This window comes from Callorhinus ursinus, unplaced genomic scaffold (genome assembly GCF_003265705.2).
Source record: "Callorhinus ursinus isolate GAN/ISIS: 27379988/994484 unplaced genomic scaffold, GSC_fseal_2.0 scaffold12, whole genome shotgun sequence".
Taxonomy (NCBI): Eukaryota; Metazoa; Chordata; class Mammalia; order Carnivora; family Otariidae; genus Callorhinus; species Callorhinus ursinus.
The window spans coordinates 85,035,365-85,060,580 of NW_027397074.1; the positions used below are offsets into that span (position 1 = coordinate 85,035,365).

Sequence of the window (25,216 nt, forward strand, 5' to 3'; positions counted from 1 at the left end):
CATGGAGGAGGCACTGGGACAAATGAGGGACCAGACCATCAGGGGCCTGGACACCATCTGAGGAGCTTGCATCGATCCAAAGGGCAGTGCAAGGCACGAAAGGGGAGTGACATGACCCTATTTGATTTCTAGAATGATTTCTGTAGGGTGTTTCACGGACAGGAGCCTGTCGATAGGGCACCGGATGAGAGAGGTGGTGAGGACGGAGGCGAGTGGGCCGACGGAAGGTCCAGTTAGGGCTGAAGGTGACCAGCCTGTGGGCTGTGGGAGAGGGGGAGGCAGGGATGGATGTGGACTGCTCTGGGCGGGGGACCCTGTGGTGAGCAATAATCAGGAGGCCGCTGGTCCCGGTGGCTAGCCGGGCTCCGTGAGAGGCCACAGAAGAGCAGGTTTCAGAGGGGAAACGGTGGCCTGTGGTTTCCTCTGTTTCCTGGCGAGTCAGGTGCGTCCAGGGCATCCGCACGGAGATGTCCGGTGAGCGGTTAGATCAGGGGTTTGAAGAGTTGAGGGCCTTCGGCATAAGATAACGGATGGTCCCTGAGGCCATGGGGTGGATTGCAGTGTGAGGTAAGGCTGGGAAAGAACGTTCAGGAATGCCAGTGATCGCGGGGTGGGCAGATACAGATACAAGAGGTTCTCAAGGAGGCAGGAGGGGAGCTGGGTGCCTGTAACTGTCACTGAGTTCCTGCAAGTGATTCAAGAGGAGGGAAGGTCCAGCATGTCAGAGGGCCCCTCCCAAGAAGTCAAGGGGGAGGGGAGAAAGACAAGTGACAGTGGGACCCTCTGAAAGACCTTGGGAGATAAAGGGAATGATACAAGGAGGGGACCTTCTTGGCTTGCTTTTCCTGGGTCCCTGCGGGTCAGGCCCTGGGCCTGGGGACATGCCCTGTAAGGCTGCGCGGCATCTCCATCCCTGCTGTTGTAACTTAAGCTAGGCCCATCGCCCTGGGACCCGGGCTCCCCCAGCGGCTCAGGGATGCTGAAGATCATGGGCCCGGGCCCAGGGTTGGGGGTGAGGGGGGTGACATATGGTTGCTTACGCTGGCTTCTCAGTTTCCCTGGTGTTGGACTGCTGCAGCTCCTCTCAGACTCTCCCAGGATGTGTGTCTGTCCCTCTGGTCAGGGGGAGTCCTGGGGAGCGTCCCCTGCTCTCCTGGCCACCTCTGAGCAGCTCAGGGCTGGCAGCTCCTTCCCCGGCTCAGTGACTTTCCCACCGATTCCCACCGTTCTGCCTGCACGGCCGTTCAGGGACAGAGGAGAGCAGCCGACAGCATGGGTGCACGCTCCCTCCCAGGATCCCATGCTGCCCCACCACCACCACTTGGTGAGGATTGCGTTCCTATCAAAGCTCTCACACCCACACCCCAGGCGGAAACCGCAAGGTGAGCGGGATTTGTCCAACATAAACACAGCTGGGCATCAGTTAAAGCGGTGAAAGCAGGTTTCATTCTGTAAGTACTGACGGCAAGGGAAATCTGAGCTCCATCCCATCTGTGCTGAGGTGAGGAGCAGTTCAAAGGGAGAACGAGGGAGGAGGGAGAGGGGGCAAGCGGGGGCTCAGGTAGAGTCAGGGAAGTGAGAAATCACAGAAGGTTGGTCGGTGGAAGTGCCACTAGGCCGGCTGTGTCTCCCCACAGGGACTGGGACTGCGGCCCGATCCTTCCTGATTTCCTTTTGGAGCAACGGGGCTCAGGTCCTGGAGAAAGACATTACTGGGCTGCAGGAGATCCATACACACACGTCTCACAGGGACAGAGGAAGGATTCGTGATTGGAAGCAGTTCTTTTTAGTAAATGCTCTAAGAAAAGGCAGAGGGCAGAAGGTCAGAGGTCTGTGGTCAGGTATTGGCTAGAACAGACGGTAAGTTCTGACAGCCTAGAACTTTTTCAGACAAGAACTCAACGGGGCTAGGCTGTCGCAGGGACCCAGCCTTAGGCTGTCTGAAGCCTGGCTAGGTTGGTTGAGTCTCTTGGTGGGGGGTCTGGATTGAAGCATTAGGTGCTGATATCAGTTCTTTTGCAGTTAGTTTCAAGCATCCACTGCCTGCCACGTGGGAGGCCAAAGATCCGTACGGATGGGCGGTGGCAGAGTAGGATATCCCTGCACCATACCTAGTGGGGAAACAGCCTCGGAGACCACCCTGGGATCCCACAAGCCCAGAGAGAAGACCTAAGGCAGCCAAGGTAATCTAAGCTGCACACACACAGGGTGGCCGACAGAGGGCAGTGCTCCAACGAAGGATCTACACCTCCAGAGACCCATTTATGCCACCCCCGCTCCCCATGCCTCCAACGATGTTAGGGGTGGGGGCCTTAGAAAAGGGCTGTTGGGGGGGGGGGGGGGGGGGAGCAGGGACAATTCTCCAGAAGAGACCACAGCCTGGGTGAAATGTCCTTCAAGGATATGTACGAATAGCCACGGCTAATGTTTACTGAGCAGTTGTAGGTGCCAGGCACTGCTTGGGAAAACCAAAGGGCAAGGAGCTAAGGAAACTTGCCAACTTGCTGTTCTGATGCCAACCTTGCAGGCAATCTTGTGTGCCTTTTTCCCACCTCAGCATCCCTTCGGGATGTGGCATATTCCAGTCTATAGAAGGAACACCATCAGCCCAGATTCGGAACGGGGGAGAGGAGATACAAACAGAAGTGTACCCTTACTGCAGGCCACAGAGTTACCCCTCCTTGCTGAAGACCCTAATGCCCCTCGGTGAGTTTCAGTTGCTTGGAACAGAATTAGGTTAGTTAGTAACAATGGGAATGTGAGGAGCAGAGGTGAAAGCCAGTGGGAGTGGTTATAAGCTCCATGTCTGTGTGCTTGGAAGTGACCTTTGTTTATAAACCTTGGGGTTTCCCGGAACACAGTCAATTGGCAGCCACCAGAGTTTTGCTTCACATGTAGCACCAGAAAAGTGAGGGCAGATGACCCAAGTCTAGCCTAACTCAGACCACTTCCTGTGTTAATGAACCTGTGTAGGCATCACTCAGAACAAAACAAACCCATTGAATGCTAGGACCCAATTACGTAGCGTACAACAGAATCTCCAGGGGTGGCGTGAAGATCCCAGACTTGTAATGTGCACTCCGGGTGGTTCTTAAGTCAGGCCCACACAGGTCGAGGGACCAGAGTTTTGGAATCAGGATGGGATACGGTCCACGTAACAGGAGAATTATCTGCTGTGCTTGAAAACGCGGATTCCTGGGTCTCCTTCCAAAGCCTGCTGGATTCGAATGTCACAGATGAGACTCAGGGTTTTGCATTTTAAACAAGCCTCCCAAGGGTTCTTGTGCTAGCTGAAACCCTCTAGAGAGGGTTTCCCAACCTCGGCCCTATCCGTAGTTTGGGCTAGATAACTCTTTGTTGGGGGCCAGGGCTACTGCCCTGTGTTGAGGATGTTTAGCAGCACCCCAGACCTCTACTCACCAGATGCCAGTAGATTCCTTCTCCCAGCTCCTGGTTGACAACCATCTATGTCTCTAGCCATTTTGAAATGGGGGCAAAGTCCTCCCCACTCCTATATTGGGAACCCCTGCTCTAGAATCAACCACTCAGGTGATTGATACATTTTAATCAGTTTATCAACCCAGAGCTCCTGCGAAAGGGGGTTGGAAAGCTTGAGTGCAGCTGATGCCCTGAGCCTCAGGTGCCCTGTGTGCCTTTCCCAGCAGGATCCGGAGCTCCTGACCTGCAGACCACACCCTGGGGAGAAGGAAGCACCCAAGCTTTAGGGGATTATTGGGAATCTGAGCAGACCCTAGTCCCAGTGCTATGCAGTCCAGCAATAAGCTGGGGGCTCATCGGAGGCCGAGTGAGGGAGGGAGCTCTGGTGTTGCACTGAGTCCAGTAGAACCTTGAGCTCACCCTGTCACCATCTTCCGCCGAAAATCGTAGGTGGGATGGTTAGAATGGATATCATCAGAAGCTCACGGGAACTACCACCTTGGCTCCTTAACCTCGGCTTTAAGGGTTGTGATAGCAGCAAGGCTCTTCCCTTCATCTGAAAAGGTCAGTCTTTCAGGTCGAGGTCAGCCCTGACAAAGACTTGGGAGACACTGCGGTGGTCAATCTCTGTACCGGCACATTCTGTGGCTCACACAGCAAGAACATTGGGCCTGGAAAAGATAAATGCAGGTGCTGTGACCTTGATCAGTTGTGATACCAGGTGCAACAACTGTGTCCTTGGTCTGCAGAATTTGATTCAGCAAGCATATTTTTCTCTTTGTTCTTTCTGCCCAGCCTCCCAGAAGCCCTTTACCTTGCCTGAGCAGCTCAGCTCAGTGTCAAGGTTGAGAGTGCACAAGCAAGAACTGGGCTGCCTGGGTTCAAATTCTTATTCCACCGACTGTTGGTTGAGTGAAAGTTACTTAATCTTTATGATCTTCAGTTTTATTGCTCAGTTGGTGTAGTCGTAATAGTGCCTGCCTCATAGAGATTGTGAATATGAGCCAAGAGAATGAATGAAAGTGACTGGCTCACCAATAAGTGGGAGCCCTTAATCACATTAATTTTTATATATGTTAGTTCCATGCCACTCTTTACTCTGCCAGGATCTCAGCTGCCTTTGCCTGTTTTTGTTCCCATCACGGACAGCATGCTGATCCACTTTGTGGAAAAGGAAGTGGCAAGCACTGTGAGCATTCTGATAGGACCTGGGATTGAGGGCCATGAAAGATACCTGGGGCCTGTTTATGTATCTGTGTTTCTATGTTTCCTGTCAAATGTCCATGACATAACTTACACATGCAGTACCAATGAAAACACTAAAGATTTGGGGGAGGGGAGGAGGTTACTAGAATACACATGCTTATTCGCAAGTTCTCAGGAAAAAATAAACATGGCAAGAAATAACCAGGAAAACTACTGAAAAAAATAGTATTAAGAGGGATACTCCCAGGAATTTGGAAGTATGATAGTCACGATTTGCAAAGCCCCAGAAAAGAAAACAACGGTGCTGGCACAGAGACATCTCTGAGGCATGGAGAGAATCAAGAAAGGTTTAAAAAATGACTCGAAAAAGATGTATGTTCTTGACGCAGAGGTCCTGGTTTTAGCCTCAAATGGAGGACTGACCCAGCCTGGAGTTGATTTGCTTGCGGCCAGAGGAGGGGCGCTGGAAGGAGAGGGAGAAAACGAGACCACCCCTGGGAAGATGAATAGGTAGGACCGCCCGGGGCCGATAGTGACCCCAGGCTCGGTCCTTCTATGCGTCTGACGCCAGAGGTGGAAAGAAGCGCAAGGTAGCCTGCGAGACAAGACGTGGGCACGTTGGTGTGGGGGTGGGGGGGGTCGGGGGTGGGGAAGGGTCCGTCTCTGCTCAGCCCAGGGAACGCGGCCTTTGTGGCCCCTGAACAGTTCAGTTTGGGGAGGTGACAGCGCCCCAGGGGACGCGGGCAGGGACGTCCCCTGGCTCGTGGGCGAGGCCTTCGCGGCGTCGGCAAGCAGCGGGAAACTGCCCCGGGAGACACCTTGGGAGGGCTTCCTGAAAGGCCGGGTGAGCCTTCCTGGCTGGAAGAGACTCTGACGGGAGGACCATTACCGTTGTTGGGCGGGGGCGGGGGTCTTCTGTCGGCGCGTGCACGCCAGACGCCGGTCGCACTCCCGACAGATTCCCTGGGCTCTGGCGCAGGGAGCCGGGTGGGTCGGGACCCTGGAGACCGGTTAGTGGAGAAAGACTGACACCGCTTAACCAGCGCTATTAACTTAGTACGGAGGGACGAACCATGAGTGACTATGGACTGCGAGAAACAAACTGAGGGTTCTAGAGGGGAGGGGGGTGGGGGGATGGGTTAGCCCGGTGATGGGTATTAAGGAGGGCACATACTGAATGGAACACTGGGTGTTATATGCAAACAATGAATCGTGGAACACTACATCAAAAAAACTAATGATGTAATGAATGGTGACTAACAAAATAAAGTTAAAAAAAAATTAGTATAGAGGAGTCCCAGTCACGGTGGAAGATAACGCGCGACTTCCGGCGGGCAGTCGGTGCAACCCCATCGCTTCCGGCCGTGGCCGCCCGCGCCTGCGCACTGGGGGCTGGCTGCCGGCGGGAGGAGCGTACCATCCGAAGGCAGGGGTGGGTGAGGGTCGCTCCCGGAAGTAGCCCTTGCGCTTCCGGAACCCGCGCCCCCCTCCCCGGGCCCCGGAGGCTCCCGCGGTGGCTAGCGGGGGAAACGCGGTGGCCGGCGGGGTGGTGGCTGGGCACTGCCGGCTGCCTCGGGGCTGTCCGCTGTGGCGGGAGTCGCACCTGGCTTCGCGGCTTCGCGTGCGTGCTCTCAGCGGGCCAAGGTAAGCCGGGGAGGGGGCGTTTCGGTGTCGCTTGACGGACCGGGACGCCGAGGCTCAGGGGTCGGGGCGCCCCGGCCTGTCCCGCCCCGCCCCTCGGACGGCCCGGCTGGGGCCCTTTCCAGGCTAGCCGCCCGCCGGTTCCCAGTGCCCCGCGCCTAAAACACGCCCAGTGAGGTGGCCTGTACTGGACAGGGGTTCGTGTCCAGCACCGCGCTCTGTGCCAAGGACTGCCCCGGAACACTCCTGTACGTGTTTTAGCTCACTTAACAAGCCCAGCGGGTGGGTGCTGTAATCCCTGTGGTGTAGATGAAAAAGCCGAGGCCGGCTAGTGCAGGACCAGAGCTGCTGGGTGGCAGCCAGGACTTCAGCCCACGTACGCCGGCCGTGGACTTCATGCTCTCAATCCGTTTTGGAAAGTAGCCTCACAGAAAAGAGCAAAGGGTCTCCTGGTGTGTACTTTAAAGCAGGTCTCATTTTGTCACTTTTGCATAATGTGAAATCCAGTGATGCACGATTATTTACATGTCAAGAGTTTGCACGGGAGTCAAACCCCAAAAATACATAGTAGTTTGCTCTACTCTTTTCCTTCCACATGTGCCTTTCCTCCCATTCTCCTCCCCACCTTTCCTCTCCTCACAGGTGAGTGGGGGGGGGGGGGGTGAGAAGCCCAGGACTTGAGGGCCCAGCAAGCGCTTGGCGATCTCCTGGGGTCTGGGATGGATCGACAGTGCAGGAGCTGAGACAGGAGGGGGACTGGGCAGTGGAAACTCAGGGAAAGGTGTGGCATAGTTACGGGATGCCCTGGGTGGGCAGAGCTCTGCACAAGCCCCTGGGGTGAGGCAGGCACGAGAGCACTAGAGAAGTGGCTCCTTTCCTTCTGGGCGCGCACATGGGAGAAGGGCTGCTAAGAGTGGTTGGAAGGAAGCCCCTGATCCATGCAGCCGGCACACATGTAAGTGCTGAGGCACCTCCCATCTCGGGCTAAGCCAGCAGGCTGCTTCCTCTGGAGATGCATACCTTCCCCTTGGAAATCTGTAGGCTCCGGGCATGAACTGCCGCACTTCTTCCCCCACCCGCACTCAGGGGCTTGCCTGGCACCACAGCCTGCCTGCCTTTTTTGCTCTCAGAAAAAATAGATTCTTTCTCGTTTCCAGAGATAAACCCGCTCACCGCCTTTGCCCTGCATCCCTGACCCTGTATCTGTCACATGTCCTTGTAAAGGCTTGTTCCAGAAGAACCTCAAGTTGATATATTCAAAAGTGAACTGCGTTAGTAAATGGGATCACGAGGGAGTCCTTCTCTATCCCCTGGTTCTCCTCTGCGTCTGAACTCAAGCATAGTCTTCCTCCAAATTAGCTCTCCAAACTGTCCCCGCAGCGGCTCTCCTGACTGCTGCCTGCTGGGGACCCCAGGGGTCTCCATCTTGTAGCTGTCCTCAGATGTGCGTATGTCATCTATGGCGAGAAACATCACCAGTAGCTTCTTACTAATAATCAAAGTATTGGAGTCTTGGAATGATTCCCTTTTCAAATTTTACATTTTAGATTCACGTAGAGGCTCTCCCTGGCATCAGCCTCGTAGTCATCATCCCGCTGTGCTTCAGTGGAAGGGAGAGCAGTGGTATGACTGTCGCTTCCAGTGATCATACAAGACCCCAGATCTACCCAGGGAGCCCGTTAGGAGTTGAGGATCCCGAAGCATAGCCTAAGGTAAGTGATTCTGTCACAAGACAGAATCTAAAGTCAAATGTCATAGGTTCATTTTATCCGTAGGTCAGCCCTGAGGCCTGGCCTCGGCACACACACCCCTTGCCTCGCTCTGGCGCCATGGACCCACTTCCAAGTTGTCTTCTTGTCCTGAGCCCTGAGCACCAGCCGGGCGCTTCCTCTCCTGTATTTGTGTCTTTAGGGCACAGTGCTGGCTGATGGTAGGTATCTGATGAATTCTTGTTACATAGTCGAGTGGGTGGAGAGTATCTATAGAAAACAGATGTGCGGATGGGACAAGGCTAATTGGAGAACAGAACGGGATTGGTGTGGCCCCGGCTGCAGTCCTAACACACAGGTTTTTCCCTTTCCTTGGCCGTCACCAGTGAGGCAGGTCTGGCACGGGCCTGGTTTCAGTAGCCTGCTCTGAGTTCTCAGTGGGGATGATGCCTACAAACTGCTTCTGGAGGCCCGCAGCCAGCTCTGCTCTTCCGCTCTGCCACTGATCATCACGCTCCCACTCTGGATTTCCAGTTCTTCAATCATAAAATCAGAGCTGAGGTAAGCCCGCTCCAGTTCTGACATCTCAGGGCACTTCTGGGACCAGGACGGTGTCTCCCATCTCATCGGAGACCTCGTCCGGCCCATCCACAGTGCCCCGTGGAGGTCAGACGTTTGGTGTGGTGGCTGAGTTCCTAGGCAGTGGGCCCAGGGTGGTGCTCTGGTCCTTCAGAGATGGGGGCTCAGCACGAGCATCACGTTGCCCACCCTCCATGGGCAGAGTCTTCCTGGAGCTGCCTCAGTGGGCTTGTCACCTGTAAAGGCGGTCCATCCCTGCCATCGCTGGTGATTCTTCTTAATGTTTAACATCACTCAGTGTCAGAATGTACTGGTTTTAAATCTCATTGAGCCTGTATGTCATTCTGATGTGAGAAGACAAAGCCCATTTGCTTATCGGTGTGTGTGGTGGGGCTGGTAGGTCACCTTCCTATGACTCTCCCTTTGTCCAGAGAAACGCATTCTAGCGCTGGGCTTTTCCTTTCCTTTCCTTCCCTTTCCACATACTTTTTTTCTGACTTCTTCGTGTCTTTTTTCTGTTGTGCCTGAATCTGAATGTGACCTAATCTCTAGGAGAACGAGCAAGGGAAGGGAGTTCAGGATTGTGCCTCGGCTTGGGGTCGGAGCATCTGGGCGAACAGCTTTCCCGCTGACGAGATTGCAGTGACCGTAGGAAGAGCAGGCGGAAGAGGGGAAGCTGAAGAGAGGTCTCTGAGCCAGACAGAGGCCCATGTGTCAGTGTGTGAACGCAGCCCCAGTTGGAGAGGGTGTGAGAATGAGATACGGGGCTTGGGCAGGAACCATGGGCAACAGCAGGAAGGAACAGGCGGGAGGAAGAGGGAGCAGACCAGAGACTGCAAAGGAGTTGCAGGTGAGAGGAAAATCAAGAACGTGGGGTGCCCCAGAGCCACAGGAAGGTGGCGTTCCAAACGGAGGATGTGGGCCGGCAGCCCAGCACTTGCAGAGACGTCCATTGGAGGAGGTGCCAAGGGGGACGCTGGTGACCTTGGCAAAAGCAGTGTCAGGGAGTGGCGGGGGCCAGAGTCAGAGGAGCAGGCTTCGAGGGGAGCGGGAGGTGAGGAATTGTAAGCAGCCCTCGGGAGTCTCTCTGGGACAGGGAGAGGGAGTGGCAGGACACCAGGGGGCACGAGTCTCTGGCATTAGGGGCTGTCCTGTTCTGTGCGCCTGCCCTGTGTTTCCGAGTGCAGGCTGACTTCGAGAAAAAACTTCAAAAGATCTAGCGAGGCCACTGTGGCATCGCTGCCTAGTACCTAGTATCATGACCTATTTCTGGTGCCCTGCTGGGTGACAGGTACAGCCCAGGTGTGCGGGCTGCAGAGACCCAGGCTCCACTCCCTCCTGGCCTGAGCTTACAGCACCCGGCACCTGCACCTCTTCCAGGGAAACCTGCCTGACATCTTGGCGAGGTCGGTCCCCTCCTGGGGTCTCACAACTGCAAGTGTCGCTCCTTCACACCTGCGCGGTGGCTCTAGCTTTCCATGATGTGAGCACGAGTCTTTTATTCATGTCTGTCTCGCCGGGCAGCCTGGAAGCCACGGTCACACGGGGGCTTTGCCTATCTTCTGGTGGATCTGCAACAAAGGAAACTTGCCACGTGCCTGCTAGATTCTCAGTAAACATGGAAAGGAAAGAGAGAAATCTCCCCAGTTAGCTTGGCACAGAGGGATGTTGAGCCCGCTAAGGTACAGAGGGCTGTGGGGATTCCTGTTGAGGGCCGCTCCATCCAGTCTGCAGGAGTGAATGCCAGCCCTCACCAAGGAGGTTGTGGTCTTGAGAGTTTTGTCCTGGGGCTGATTTCCTAGGATCTCACTATGCCTGCATCTTCTGCTCGCTCCTCTCCCCTCCCCTCCAGCCTTGCCTTCCCCCTCATGGTCCCCAAAGTTGAGTAGGGCAGCTGAGAGCCATTCTTTTCATCTTGCTTTGCAGCCTGGGTCCATCTTCTCATTTCCCCCAAGTTCCCAAGCATGTTGGAAGTAGAAACACTCAGGAAGCCCCCCAAGAGACATACACCTTCAGGGTCAGTGGCCCTGGAGCCGCCTGTGTGTGCTGACTCCTCCGTGACCAGACCCAGGAGCCCGGCTGCTCCCCTGGCTACTCCTAGCTCCAAGTTTCACACCAGAGCTACCAATACCTCTCACGGACTTGGCTGGGGTGCTGGGGGGCGCCTGCTGGAGACTGAGGTTAAACTAGAGTTTGTAGACATAGAAGAGAGGGCTGTCAGTGGTCACAGGAAAATCAGATCCTCTGTATCCCCAAAGGGGAGTGAGAGGGATCTGCCCCTACCGAGGAAGAGACCTTACCCCCTCCCCAGTTCCTCGTCGGTCCCTTCACCTGGCCAAGTTTTCCTGGAGGAGCAGGAAGAAGGCACCCTGGGCCTCCATGTCTACAGCAAGAAGAGAAAAGCCTGCTCCCTGGGGAGCCCTGATCTTCACCCGGCTGCCTCCCATACAAAGTGCCTGGCCAGCCCTGGGCAGAATAAGCCAAAGGGAGACTCTGGCCGCTGTAGCCTCAAATCTGTGCTTGGGCCGGAGCCCCCTGGGCAGCCCGAGAAGAAGGTGTCCAAACAGAAGGCACGTGGACAGAGAGAGGAGGGAGAGCCGACACTGAAGAAGTCGAGAGACCCAGCGCTCAGCTCTGGCCAGTCCCTCTCGACCCCAGCGCCGGTCCAGGCGGCCAGTCCGGACAGGTCCAAGGTGGGCCAGCCCAGTGAGAGCGAGAAGGTAAAGCAGGCTGACATCCTCATAGCCCATCTGGCCAGGGAGGTGCGGCGCCTCAAGAAGTGGAAGAAGAGGCATTTGCTTGCTGCTGTCGGGGAGACATCATCCCTGGTGAGCCTCCAGAAGCCGCCCTGCCTGAAGAAGCTGGTCCGAACTCTGAAGGCAGAGACCAAGGGCTGGGCCTTCCCCAGGCATTGCCCCGGCGCTCTGGACGCCGTGGGTCCGAAGCCCGCATCCGATATCAGACAGCTCTTTACCACTGACTGCAAGAACGTCTGCCATGTCACCTGCACTCTGTGTCATGCCAGTGTCAGGCACGGCAAATTGAAGGGGCATTTCCAGGCCTCAGGCCTGGTCCACCACTTGGTGAGTAAGCACGGGCTGGAGAGAGACAGAAGGCCCACTGCAGCCCGCCCAGGGGAGAAGAGGGGAGGGACCGGGGACAAAAAGCACAAGGGCCTGCCCGCCAGCGCTGCTAGCCTTGCCCCCAAGGGGTTCCGCTCGCCAGGATGCTGCCCCAGTGCCTCCCCTGAGCAGCTGTTCCCGGCTCCACCACTCTTGCCTGCTTCCACCAAAGATGAACCTGCTGCGCTCCCGCTGGCGGTCACGGAGGGCCAAGGTGGCGCCGCCGCCCCCTGCCCGCCCCACGCGCAGGCCTGGAACCACGGCATCGCGGAGTTGCTCTGTGGCCTGGCGTTGCCGCTCTCCTTTGTTTCGTCCCTGCCTTTCAGGAGGTTTATGGCCCAGGCCGACCCTTGCTACCGCGTGCCACCTCCGGCCTTCTTCTCCGATAAAGCTTTGCCTCTGCTCCGTGAGGCGGTCGGGGAGCAGGTGTGTCAGGAGATGCAGTGGGCCGAGGGCAGCTGTGTCCACCTCACCGTGTCCACTGCTGCCCAGGACGCAGATGTGGACTATGTGGCCGTCACGGCCCACTGGGCAGCGATACGGCCGGGCGGTCGGCTGGCGGCGGCGGAGAGCCCGAGAAAGCACGCCGTGCTCTGGGTTCGAGGCCTGCCCCAGGAGAGCACTGCAGAGGAGAGGCAGCGGGAGCTGCGGCAGCAGGTCAGCCTGTGGCTCAGCCGAAGCTCCCTGCGACCAGGCTTCCTGGTATCGGGCAGCTGCCTCAGCCTGGAGCAGGCAGTGAGGACGGAGGGCTACACCCACCTCCCCTGCTTTGCCCACTGCCTCGACTCCCTGGTGACAAACTTCCTGTGTCACCATCAGAGCGTCCAGGTCATCCTGGGTACGGTCAGGGCCATCTGCAGCCATTTCCAAGGCTCTGCAGGGGCCCGGCGGCTCCTGACCCAGCTGCAGCGGCAGTGCGGCCTCCCGGCCCACCAGCCTTTTTGGGAGCTCTCAGACCACTGGGGGTCCGCCTACCGCTTGATGGAGTGGCTGGTGGTGCAGCAGCGGCCGCTGCGGGAGTACGAAGAGAAGCACCAGCTGGGCAAGGCCGGCGCGGCCCTGTCGGCGGTGTTCTGGAGCCTGACGGACAGTCTGGTCACGCTCCTGCAGCCCTTCCAGATGGTGGTCCGGGAGGCGAGCGCCGCGCAGGCGTCCTTGAGCCAGGTGCTGCCGCAGCTCCGCTACCTGCATATCTTCCTGGAGCAGGTGCACCGGCACTTTGAGGAGCAGGGCGGTGCGGAGGTGGGTGCCGCCGTCCGGCTGGCCAAGGGCTTGGCCCTGCAGCTCGCCACAGACTGCCAGCTCAACGAGCTCTTCCACCGCAAGGAGTTCGTGCTGGCAACCCTGCTTGACCCCCGCTTCAAGGGCAAGATCGAGGCCATCCTGCCCACGGGGGCCGACATTGACCACTGGAAGCAAGTTCTCGTGTACAAGGTGAAGGAGATCATGGTGTCTGAATACTCCTTGCCTCCCTCCCCCTCCCCGCACAGCCCGAAGAGCATGCATGCAGGCGCCAGGAGCCTTGGGGCCGAGGGGAAGGGCCAGAAAGAGCCCGCACACAGAAATGGCTCTGGGTCTCTGCTGCTCGGCCAGAGGGAGAGGAGCTTGCTGGAGCAGCTGGAAAGTGTGGGGCTGCTGGCGTCCGAGAGAAGCGGGGCCTCCCTGTCCACTGAGAGCCACCTGGCCAGCGTCATCGTCAAGAAGTACCTGCGTGAGAATGAGACAGTCGGTGCCCAGGAGGACCCGCTGGTTTACTGGGAGAAGAGGCAGGAGGTCTGGCCAGCTCTGGCAAGACTGGCCACTGTCTATCTGTCCTGTCCCCCGACAGGGGCCTTCTCTGGACATGTCTGTGCCTCCCTGGACAGCCCTGCCTTTGTGCAGCCCAGCGCCCCTCTCCCAGTGGAGACCGTTGAGCGTCTCCTCTTCTTGAAGACCAACCTGGAGAATTTCCCCAACTACACTGCCCCTCCCCTCCTCTTCCCCTGTGGAGACCTGGCCGAGGGGGAGCAGACCAGCGAGGCGGACCTCCCTCTGACTCCCTGAAAGTCTGCCTGTGGGAACTCTGCCCGGGCTCAGAGGGGAGAGCAGAATGTGCACTCTAGGGCATTAGGGACGGCCGGAGTCCTAAAACCGTTTGGAAGGAATTAGGACAGTTTCTCAATTCTTGACAGGTTGCCTTTGCCCCCCAGGGAGATGTTGTTTTTCCATCCACCCATTGCTTCATTTATTTCTAGCAGTTTGTGCATAGGAAAGGGTAACTGTCCAGAAGTGACTGGAAGTTGTACTACACACTTCTCTAAGCTGCAGCGCCCTTTCGCAGTGTTGGTGGGTAGTAAGGGCCCGTGCAACTTGTCCGTGTACGTCTCACGCCCTTAAGAGCTCTGCTTTCTCAAAAAGTGACCAGGGACAAGAAGAGGCGTGGGTGTTGGCAGGTGGGAAATCTGCTCAGCCAGCTAGGGCCTGGTAAGCTATGGAAGCTTTTGCCCCAGTTGCTTTCACTGTAGAAGAAAGAAGCGCTGAGGTAGAGTAGCCGTGTTAAGAGGGAAGTGTGTGCACACACGCACACGCCAGTCTTCTTGGGGTCGGTACTTTCTTATGGATTCCAGAGTGGCCAGAGCACCCCAGTTGATGGGACTGCCCAGCCGGTGAGGAGGTGTGAGTTACGGACCGCCGATGGACCCAGTCCTCCGAACGGCCTTCTTACCCGTGGTTTGTTTCCAGACTGCTGGAGACCCTGGGGTTCCTTCCTTTCTACAGTGAAAGCAGTCTCCGAAAGCACTTCATGGCTATCCAAGCTCTAGGTAGCTACATGTATATCCCACCTGCAACGCCCACACCTCCCCTTCTCCCTGGTCACTTGCAAAGTGCAAATCCCCTCCCTGGAAGCACGAAAGGATGTGTATCAGGCCCACTGGTGCCAGACTGCCCAGAGTGCCTTCAGGGCAGGGTCCAGAGCTGAGCGCGCAAGCCCCGGAAGCTGGTGGGATCAGACGAGGAAAGAAGGAAAGGGAGAGCCCGGAGGATCGGCGGCAGGCCTGTCACCCCGCGTACGACACACACCCGGCTCTCCTGAGGTGCTTGGGTGCCTGAAGGGTGGCTCTGAGAGGGAAGGCCGGTAGGCGGAGGTGGGGCAAGGCACTCGAGGTCTAACTTGGGCTTGGGCCCTGGCTGTGGGGGTGAGCCTGGGACGCTTGTCCCCTGGCCCCCCTTGGAAGGGTTGGCAGTCATGTGTTGCTATGAGTAATTCACTGTAGGACATCTGGAAGTTACTGATGATGAAAGGAAGCAGGAAAAATTAACCATAATCCTTGCACTCAGATAGCCTTGTTAATACTTGGACATACTTCGTTTTTTTAACCTTGGGATCATATTCTCTGTCCTGTTGAGTATGTTGTATTTTCATAATTATCTCCTTTCTTAAATAAAGGTTTGTAAAGATCATATTTAAGGGTTGGAGTGGCATGATTTAAAGTCTGGCCTCCAGATTGCTTAGGTCACATCTCCCTGCCCACCCCCCCCCCCCGCCCCACCCCAAGCTGTTCTAGGCTCCCCTGGGACTGGAGGGGAGGCTTGTCTGGGGGAGGGGCCTGGATGATGGCTGCACGTCTGACGTCCCTAACTCCAAATCAAGTGCAGTTGGGTGGTAAGGTCAGAGCGTGGCCCTGGGCCTCTCCCTGCTGCTCTCAGCTGTGCGGCGTCCTGTACCTCCCTCCCAGATTAATGAGTCAGTACGTGGGGTGGGAGACAGGAATGTGAGGTGCCCTAAAGTCGCCGTGGGGGGGGGTCATGTTGCCCTGCACTGCGGTCCCCTGAGCTGTCCCTGCTGTGTGGTGTCACTGAGCTGGCTTTGCAGTGTTGGCAGGCGAGAAGGGCTAGGCAGCAGGGGCGGGAGCATGTGGGAGTCGGGGAGTGGAAGAGGGTGACAGAGAAGCTTGCTGGTCCCAAGCCGTAGCGCTTGGGGTGGGGGTGGGGGATGCAGTTTTGTCCCTCAGGGGACATTTGTCAATGTTTGGAGACATTTGACTGTCACGGCTTGTTGGTGGGATTGCTCCTGTCCTCTCGTGGGTGGCAAACAGGGATGCTGCCGAACATCCTCCAAGGCACAGGATGACGTACCTGCTCTTGAGTGGTGGTGGTGCGGAGGTAAAGAGCCCTGATCTGCACTGTGAATGGGGGCGGGAGGGACGGGCCTGAGGAAGGGCCTCCAGGCTCCCTGCAGCAGCAGGTGACCGCACTTGAGGCTGCTCTGCGTTGACCACCTCTCCCCGGGACAGAGCTCTGGCCTGCCCTGGCCGGCTCGTGGGCGTTCTTTTCCGGCCCACTCCCTAGGTAGGTAACTGGGACTCGGCAAAGGCAGTTCTGAACCAGGAAGGACAGGCGTCCCGCAGGAAAGCCGAGCAGTGGCTGTGCCTTCGTCACAGTCTCATCCACGTAACCAAGCCCTGTTGGCAGACACACGTGGGCCCGGGAGTTTCTGTGCGCTCCTTTCCACGGCAGGGCCAGGATAGGAGGACTCTGGTTCTTTAGAGAGGAACGCTGAAGCAGCTGGGTGTGGAGGAGCCATTCCATCCTGCGGGGCCTGCCCTGTGCTGCCAGCCTCTGTGGGAGCTGGGTTTGCACGGCTCGGGGCGGGGAGGGGTGGGGCTCAGTCGTGCCCACGCCTGCCTGGTTGAGGTGTGCAGATGTCAGGTAAGGTGGGGCCGGGAGCAGAGCAGAGGTCCGTCGGCTGGAGAACCCGTGTTTTACCTTGGTGACTGTGCATTGTTGTCACTGGCGAGGGCCTGGGGCGCAGGGTGGGAGGCACAGAGCCGTGGGCCGGAGGGCTGTGGTCACCTGCCAGGCAGGGCTTTGGGGGCACGGAAGCCCTGATTTCCAGTGAATGTGCTCTTGGCTCCTCTGTTTGCTCTTCTGCAGAAGTGTCCCTCCCAGCTTTAATGTGGGGGCACGTAGTGTTCCCCCCCCCCCCTCCTGGTCCCCTTGTCCTTTCCTGCCACAGCAGCCACCTCCATCCGTACGGTCCCTGGGGTCACTGAGCCCGTTCGTCCCTCGGGGCATCACTCCCTGACCATCATGCTTGGGCTGTGGGCTTGCCTCCGCCTGACCCTGCTCTACCCAGCAGCCTCCTCAGTCCAGTGGGCATTTTCACACAGTGTCCCTTGCTGTGTTGTCACCCGCCTCCCTCTGGCTGCTTGTCAGTGCCCTCCATTCAGCCTCATAGACGTGGTGTTCTCTCGACGGCGGCCCATGACTGCTCCTTTTCACTAGACGCCAGGGCCTCCTGACCACTTTCACCCCCAAAATAGTGTGTGGCTAGGGAGGCTCTGCATCATCCTGGAGAGAGGCCTGCAAATACCTAAAGAGGGCTGTGTCCCCCGGAAAGGCTGGCCCAGGGAGCTGCACCTTCCCACTGGGCACCTCTGCAGGTAATGCTTGGATCCCTTCAGCCGAGAGCTCCAGCTGCCTCCTAGGCCCGCCGCACCAGGTGACTGGACAGCTTCTTGCCTCCCCGCCCGTCCTGTGTGCCCCCATGCACCCAGTAACGGGCTAGATCCTTGGAAGTGGTTCTAGACTCCGGAGAGCGCTCCTTTCCAGCGCTCACTACCTTCGGCGAAGGCCTTGTCTCCCTGGTGTTTATGGCAGCCTTCTAGTACCTGGTGCCCTTGCACCCCTCCCCGCCATGGGCAGCAGGTTTAACCCCCTCTCGCTGCTTACAAGCCCTAGCAGGTCCCGTTCGAATAGTGACCTGGACTTCTTAGTGGGTGCCTCGAATGAATCGCTTTTGGAAAGAAATGAAGTAGAAATGAAGGAGTGTTGCAGAATAGAGGGGAGCTAGGTTAAGATGAGGGGACCCCCTGCTCAGAGATGGGGGGAGGAGCTCTGGGCCCGGTGAGGGAAATCTCCCTCGGAGAGGGAAATAAAAAGTGGTGTGGATTATGTAAACACAGACTTGGGACTCCTTGTTACCCTGGAGCCCAGGCTTTATAAATAGCAGGAGTGAATAATCCTGTGCCTCTTTGCAGGCGTCACCCTGCCTGGCCCAGGCCTGGCCCGAGTCTGCAGGGTTGGGAGGCTGCCACTTGGAGCAGAGATCCCTTCTTGTTTTCCTCTCTGCTGAAACCTTGACCCCTCTGTGGGCGGCACTGCCGCTATCCTTCCCCCAGGCCTCCTCCCTCGCGCTAGCACCTGGCCTCATGCCGCCCCACAGCCACTGGCGCCTGGAAAGGCCCTCCCTCCCCTGCCTTTCTGGAACCCAGGTGCTAGCCAGGTCCTTCCCTCCGGCATGGCTTCTTTGCCTGGCCTTCTGCCCCGCTCACCTTCTCTGGCCAACCCTCGCCCGTGCTGCCTGGCAGACAGGGATTGATGCCCTTATGTCGGCACCAGAATAAAGAGCTAGTGTGCAGCAGGCGCTGGGGCTGAGGGCAGGCGGTGGCGGCCTCGGGACTGCCCGTGCTGCCACCTCCTCTGGGGGCCTTCGCTGGCCCTTCCTTCCCTTGACCTCAGTCTCCCCATCTTGGGCGGAGAGCTGAGCCTCCAGGCCCCACGACCACAAGCAGAGGTTACAAGTTGGCCCACGCAATCTGGAAACCATTTTGAATTCATTGCTCATGTTAAAAGAAAGCACTGAGCCGAGGGCATTTTTGAGAGAACGAAGTGAGGCCCAGCATGCTGTCTTCTGTGTCTGCTTGTGGAAGGAAACAGAAGAGGTGGTTCATGGTGGTGACCTGTTAGTTACTCTGGAGTTAATTGAAATGGTTAAAAAGAAACACCTCAGAATTAATGAGAGATCATGAGCGGGTGCCAAAAAAGGAAAATGAAGAGATTTTGCCTCCGGGTGCTGATACGGAAAATGGGAAGAATCAGTCCCATGGCACCCGAATTCCATTCAGTACAGCGTAACTGCTGGAGCCTGTCAGGGGTTCCTTTGGTGGGGGCCGGAGCCTGGTCCCCCTCCCTCAGGAGGGCTCTGTGTCCTCAGGTCTGGCCGGGCTGGCCCGGTGGGAGAGGCTGGGAGACACCTCGTGCTGTCATCTGCTGCGGGCTCAGGCGGGGCTCAGGAGAGGCCCGCTTACTGGGTGATTTTCTCTCCGTAGGAGCCCACTGGCCCGCGAGCAGGGGTGTCGGAAACGGGCCTCCGGCGCCGGCCCAGGCAGAGGGGATGGTGCCTTTTTCGGGGCGAGCCGTCAGCCGACCCCCAGTGGTGCCCGCATCCCCGAGCCAGAACCGCCAGGGCCCCGGCCTCCCGGACGGACTTCATCCGATGGAGCCCCAGGGTGAGAAGCCGGCAGAGGCAGACGGGGTGCGTGTCACGCCCCAGTTGCTCAAGTCGCGCTCGGGTGAGTTCGCCCTGGAGTCCATCCTGCTGCTGAAGCTCCGGGGCCTGGGGCTGGTGGACCTGGGCTGCCTGGGGGAGTGCCTGGGGCTCGAGTGGCTGGACCTGTCGGGCAACGCGCTCACCCAGCTGGGCCCGCTGGCCTGCTTGCGCCAGCTGGCGGTGCTCAACGTGGCCGACAACCGGCTGACGGGGCTGGAGCCGCTGGGCGCCTGCGAGAGCCTGCAGAGTCTCAACGCCGCGGGCAACCTGCTGGCCACCCCTGGCCAGCTGCAGTGTCTGGCCGGCCTGCCCGGCCTCGAGTACCTGCGGCTCCGGGACCCCTTGGCCCGGCTCAGCAACCCGCTGTGCGCCAGCCCCTCCTACTGGGCGGCCGTCCGAGAGCTGCTCCCCGGCCTGAAGGTCATCGACGGCGAGCGCGTGAGCGGGCGGGGCAGTGAGTTCTACCAGCTGTGCCGCGACCTGGACAGCTCCCTGCGCCCCGGCTCCAGCCCCGGCCCCGGAGCCGCGGAGGCCCAGCCCTGGGTAGAGCCGGGCTACTGGGAGTCGTGGCCCACCCGGAGCAGCTCCATCCTGGAGGAGGCCTGCCGGCAGTTCGAGCACGCCCTGCAGGAGTGCCACGACCTGGACCGCCAGGCCAACGACAGCCTGGCCCAGGCTGAGCGAGCGCTCAGCCCTGCCGGCACCACCTCGTCCTTTGTGTTTTGAGTATGCCCGTGGCCTGTGACGGCCGGGCACACTGTGGCCTGGCTGCCCGCATCTGCTGCCGGGCTTTGGTGCGTGTCTTCGGTTTCATCATGCTGGCCACGGGACCTGCAGACCCGGCTCTGTTTTCTCCGTGTTGCTAAGAGCAGTGCGCCCCCCCTTACCCCCGCCGCTCCTTCGGGAAAATTCCACATCTCCCTGCACATGGTTCAAGGACATGCCTCCCCAGTGGCCTCTAGCAGGGGTAAAGGCCCTGCTCAAGCAGCAGGCAAAGCGTGAGGCCGGCCCACCACCTCCGCTGTGAGCCTGGGAGGGAGGCCCTGTGTGCAGCCAAGTCCACAGCCGCTGCCCTGCCCGCCCCCCCCCCCCCCCCCAGCCGCCCCAGCCGCTGGGTCCAAGGCTCAGGGGGAAGAGAGTTGCTTCTTCCTAAGGCTAGAGGTGAGAAAGGCAGGGATGGGGTGGGCGCTGGCCCAGCGGTCCTGGGAGAAGAGGGGGTGGAGCCCGGAAGCTGGTGTTCGCCCACCTTCCAAAGTTGCCTGTCCCAGTAACCCTCTGCCCTGGTGGCCTCGTCCTGTGTCACCCTGGAGCCCTCGCTGCCCATTCTCACGCATGCTGATCCCTATTAAATCTTTCTGTTCTAATAAGCATCATTGCCTATCATTTTCCGTGGGTGAGCTTTGTTTTCCCAAGCATGAGCGCCTGAAGGCAAGACGAGGTCTCCTCGGGGCCTGGTCTCCTGCTTCCTGGGCGGTGGGCAGGAAGTCTCCCGCGCCTCCTGCAAGACTGCACTCCTGCAGCGGGGCTGAGGAGAGGGGGGCACGCAAGAGGGGGAGAGAGCGAGTCTGGGAGAGCGGTTTATTAGCTCGGGGATAATGGGATTGTCCTCCCTGGGCTCAGGGACGGCGGGTCGGTCTGTCACTGGTTACCTCCTGCAGCTGTCCGGGAAGCGGGACAAAATTCTGGAGGAAAGGAAAAAGAAACCTAAGATTTGGGTGTGAGGGAGGCTGTTTGGGTCGGTCCGGACTCTTTTCCCAGGCTCTGAATCCTTCCCCCGCTGCCGCCCTCAGCCCCACACTGGCCCAGCTTCCCTCCCCAGACGCGCCAGCGCCGTCCCAGCTCCGTCCCCCGCCCCTTGTCGGGGTGCCTACCGTCAGGCCTCAGCTGGGGGGCAGGGCCTTGAAGAAGGCAAACTGTCCTGGGAAGTAGTAGCTGTGGGGGTCCTCGCCGGCGCGCGCCACCCTGTCACACTGAGTCTCCTCCTGCTCCTCAGCCTCCTGCCAGAGGCAGCGGCTGCTCAGGCCCAGGGGCCAGCAGGGCCCGGGGAGGGTGTCCCCCGGGAGGGTGTCCCCGGGGAGGGTGCCTGCATCCTCTTTGGCACGCACCTCCACACCCCTTAGGGAATAGCGGGGCCGGGCCCAGAAGCCGTCCTCACCCCTCCTCGGCCCTCCTCACCCCTCCTCACCCCTCCTCACCCCTCACCTCCTCCTCTTTCCTCCCCTCTTTTCTCATACCCCCTTGCCCCTCCTCAGCCTCTGCACACCTCAGTCCATGCTCCACCTCTGACCTCTCCTCCAGGCCCAGCTTCTCCACCTTCCCAGCCTCTCCCCCAGCCTCCCCGCCTCCTCCTGTGCCCGCTCTTACCCGGTGAGCCTGTGTGTGTATGGGGCAGTGGACCATCCGGCCAAGGACCTTATCTGCAGCGTTCAGTTTGATGCAGGCCAGGCATTTCCGCTTCCTCTGGGGAGGGGAGCATGGGGCCCGGGGGAGGAGAGAGGTCAGGGCAGGCATGCGGCCCCAGCAGGGCGGAAGCTGGGGGCTGCCTGCAATGGGGACCGGCTCCCCTGGCAGGCCCTAGAGCAGAGAGGCGAGGGGTCGTGTGGGCCAACTGGCTTCTGGCGCAGCCCACCCGGGGACTGGGACGCTTCAGACGTCAGCCCGTCCTGCAGTTCTCAAACTATAGAACGAGTGTGTGGGCAGGACTCCTTCCCCAGATGGGTTCTCCCCACCTGACTTTCACCTCGAGTCACTCTGCTGGTCTGTTATATTTATTTGCATGTCCTTAAAAGATATGGTATGAACACAAGGGTCCTGACATAAAAGTCTGGAAAATCACTGCTATGATCCAGTCCCTCCCTTAGCAGATGGAGGGAACAGGCCTTCAAAGAACCTCTTGAGTCACAGGTTGGTGCTTGGAACAGCTGGGACTGGGGGCTCCCCCACAGCCGCGGTTATGCCCCCAAGGGGGCCGATTACAGTCAAGCCCTGTTATGAGTCAGCCCAGGCTGGGCCATCTGTACTCGAAGACTCACAGAAAGGGGGGAATTCACCAGGCCTGGGGCGGGAGCCAGCCAAACCCCATGCCGTGGGCTTCCTCCACCACTGACCTGAAGCCTGGGAGAGGGGTCCGGGTGGGAAGACGACTCTCTCTGAAGAACATATGTCCTCAGAGTAGCCCAGCGCTCCCCGCTGTTGCCTGTCCCAGCCCTGGCTGCCCACAGCATCACAAGCCCAGGCTCAGACTGAGCCAGGTCTGCTTCCAGAGAGGCTGCTCCACAGTGGGACCGGTGCCCCAACCTCGGGGCTTCTTGCTGGCTCTTTTCCTGAACCCCAACTACATACCCTCGCACTGAGCAAATACATGCCCCATCTCTTTCTCTCTCTCTCTCTCTTTCTCTCTCTCTCTCTCTCTCTCACACACACACACACACACACACACACACACACACACACACAGACACACACACACAGACAGGCCTTCACTCACCCCGTTGGGCTTGATTTTGCACTCCGCTTTTTTCCAGTCCTTCTTCCGGCAGCTCGTCTGCTGGAGCTTAAATTCCAGCCTCACAAAGGTCCCTGCAGGGAAGGGCTGCACACGGACAGCGAAAGGCCAGCAGCCAGCTGAGTGGGCAGAGCAATTCCTGGATGTGACCTGTCCCTCCTCCCCACCCCCCCCACCCATGAAACAGCACATCTGAAAAGGGGGCTGCGGTGTTGGCCTCTCCTTGGAGAACTGGGTGCTCTTCGAGCCCAAGCGCTATTGCACCTGCTTCCTGGGAATGTGCTTGTGGCCCTAACGCCCTTCCTTCCCCAGGCGACGCCGCTAACCGTTTCCGTGGCATTGTCCATACTGGTCTTCTTGAAGGCCCACTGAACGGGCGGGTGCTTGTGAAATTCTTCCAGGGCCACCTGCAGGCCCCGCTGCTGCGCCACCGTGAGCTCGGCTCTGCCCAAGCCCACCGCGCCCAGCCACAGGGCCAGAGACATCAGCAGCTGCCACATGGCGTCACCTCGGTCACCCGGGCCCTGCCGAGAGTGTTCAGGCCTCAGCTCTTCATGCCAGCCAGTGGAGCCACCAACTCCCTGGCCCTGCAGCTGGGGGGGCGGGTGCCTGACAGAGCTCTGGGCTGAGGTTGGAGGGACAGGAAGTGGCCCTGCAGTCGGAGATCCCCCTGGCATTCCCCTGGTCCTTGCATTCCTCCCTACCCTGCCCCCCACTGTTCCCTGGGCCCAGCTCAGCCCATGTTCGGCCTTGTCCCGGGTAGGTGCTGAGTTGGCTGTTGTCCTCAGGCCAACAGCCTGGGAAGCCCTCCTGTTGCCCACGCTCACCCTTCCCCCTCACCCTTTTCTGGCCCGTTCTTTCTCCCCCACTGCGTCTCTGATCCCCTTCCCTGCCCTCTGCCCTCAGAGCCCCCCTCGGCTTCCCCCACCTCAGCCTCTCCAGGTCTGCTTCTCCCCCGGCACTCGGAGCCTGCGGGCTCCCTCCGGGGCCTGGGAACCGCCTTCGTCCCCCAAGGCTAACTCAAGGGGGAGGGGGAGGGGCAGGATAGAGAATGGAGGCCAGCTGGAGGCCGAATATTTTTGGGAGGACGTAAACACATGGGAGGGGCCCAGAGCGGGGTGGGCACCGGGAGGATGCTTAACCCTCCCTGTGCTGGGGCTGCTCCTGATCCCTGGCCCTACCCCTGACCCCAGACACCGGGGTCTCACCTCAGCCCCACACGGCCTTCTTCTTAGGCAGCTCCTCCCTCCCTTAACTTCTTTTCTGGGGCCTTCCCCACCGCCCCTCTCCCAGCCCTTCTGATCCTGTCCCCTAACCCGTGACTGGGGTTGCCCGAGGCACGCACTCACCCCAAGAGCTCTGTGTGTACTGGTGGTCTTAGGACCAGAAAGCTACAGATGTGCAAACCGAGGCCTCTCCTCAGGGAGAGACACTGGAGTGTTGCCTTACAACAAGGGTTTACGGAGGGATTGACAGATCTCACCCTTGGAGCTGCTCCTTTTGGCTCGTCTTCTTCCACCCAGCTGCCTCCCTGGCCCACTCTCCCCTCCTCACCTCCTCTCCTGTGCCTTGGGGTCTCTGCTTCCCGTGGCTGACTCTAGGCCAGGCTGTCAGCCTCTTCCCCCCCCCCCCCCCTCCGGACGGCCCCCATCTCCTCCCACTCACACCCCCTGGGCCCCTCCAGCTCCCAGCCTGCCCAAGGCTCCTCCCCATCCCATTAGGACGGGCCTCCTGGCAGCCAGCCCTCTGAGACCTCCCTCCCATCCACCCACAGGCCTCCCAGCCAGGACCTTGCTGCCAGACCTTGACCCCAACCCTGGCCAACCCTGGCCGAGCCGCCCTCCCCTCCCGGTCCGCTGGCCAAGGAGCCCAAGCATCTGTCTGGTCTTGGCGCAGCCTCCCCTCCATGGGGTATGGGGCCGCCCTGCCTGCCCCCCCGCCCCGCCCGGTCCTGCCTCATGTAGGGCTGTCCTTTTCTTTGGCCCCTCCTGGGTGACCAGTCCCCAGCAGCCTCAGACACACATTTCAGGAAAGTCTTCCCGGAAATATAGACATCTTCAAACCCAATGAGACCTTGGGGAGTCATTTGACCCCTTCCCCTGCCTCCCAAGCCCTAAAGCCACACCGAGAAGGAAGGCATCTCTGTCAGAGACGAGTCTGGGGTCCACCAGCCTCTATAACCAGCACGCCTGTTCGGTCTTGATCCTGCGGGTCCCGTCCTTGGTGGCGAGAAGTTCAGGGGTCTCACGTGGGCTCTTGGGAGCCTGCAGGCACGGCAGAAGGGTGTGATGGAATTCACAAGGCTAGTGTGGGAGGGGGGAAAAACTGTCCAAATATTGCTCAACTCCCATGCATCCTGAGCAAATATGAACAAGCTCAGGGACTCGGTGGGCCAGGAACCAGCCCCGCCATTTCTCTGGCTCCAGGCCCTAAGCTAATTGCCCCAAACAGGGTCTCATTTACCTTCCCAAATCCCTAGTGACTGATGGCCCAGTGTTTGGCACAGATTTTCTCCCCGTCCCTATTCACCCCTGCCATGGATCTCCACATGGAGCTGACAGCTTCCTTTGCAATGTGCTCTGGGGGCCCCAGAAAGACCCTTGGCTGTAGTTAGCTCAGGTAGCTATGATGTTCCTTCCCTGCCGTCTTGTGGAACGCGTCCTGTGTCTCGTCCGTGGTTGTCTGCTCTCCCATTTTGCTTCTC

At 59.0% G+C, this 25,216-nt stretch overlaps 2 protein-coding genes across 15 annotated transcripts; one reads left to right on the forward strand and one right to left on the reverse strand.

The window, feature by feature from the left end:
- Nucleotides 1–1,888: 1,888 nt before the first annotated feature.
- Nucleotides 1,889–20,377, forward strand: LRRC61 (leucine rich repeat containing 61). Of its 10 annotated transcripts, none has more exons than XM_073899354.1 (5): nt 1,889–1,955; nt 2,023–2,183; nt 7,833–8,215; nt 8,381–8,555; nt 10,500–15,136. In XM_073899354.1, exon 5 carries the CDS (start codon nt 10,538–10,540, stop codon nt 13,736–13,738), a length of 3,201 nt encoding a protein of 1,066 aa, XP_073755455.1. In that variant the 5' UTR covers nt 1,889–1,955; nt 2,023–2,183; nt 7,833–8,215; nt 8,381–8,555; nt 10,500–10,537; the 3' UTR covers nt 13,739–15,136. The 10 variants fall into 10 exon arrangements, with proteins under 10 accessions (XP_073755455.1, XP_073755452.1, XP_073755457.1 ...); XM_073899350.1 differs by lacking the exons at nt 1,889–1,955; nt 2,023–2,183 and adding exons at nt 5,867–6,288; nt 6,411–6,533; XM_073899355.1 differs by lacking the exons at nt 1,889–1,955; nt 2,023–2,183 and adding an exon at nt 5,868–6,288 and having other exon boundaries at nt 7,833–8,001; nt 8,066–8,215.
- Nucleotides 20,378–20,571: 194 nt separating this feature from the next.
- RARRES2 (retinoic acid receptor responder 2) lies at nt 20,572–24,185 on the reverse strand. Of its 5 annotated transcripts, none has more exons than XM_073899380.1 (6): nt 24,067–24,185; nt 22,839–23,036; nt 22,495–22,599; nt 21,372–21,581; nt 20,879–21,004; nt 20,572–20,689 (listed from the first exon to the last, which is right to left on the reverse strand). In XM_073899380.1, exons 2-5 carry the CDS (start codon nt 23,010–23,012, stop codon nt 20,888–20,890), a joined length of 606 nt encoding a protein of 201 aa, XP_073755481.1. In that variant the 5' UTR covers nt 23,013–23,036; nt 24,067–24,185; the 3' UTR covers nt 20,572–20,689; nt 20,879–20,887. The 5 variants fall into 5 exon arrangements, with proteins under 5 accessions (XP_073755481.1, XP_025710488.1, XP_073755482.1 ...); XM_025854703.2 differs by having other exon boundaries at nt 21,372–21,467; nt 24,067–24,183; XM_073899381.1 differs by having other exon boundaries at nt 23,996–24,152.
- Between the last annotated feature and the right edge of the window lie 1,031 nt (nt 24,186–25,216).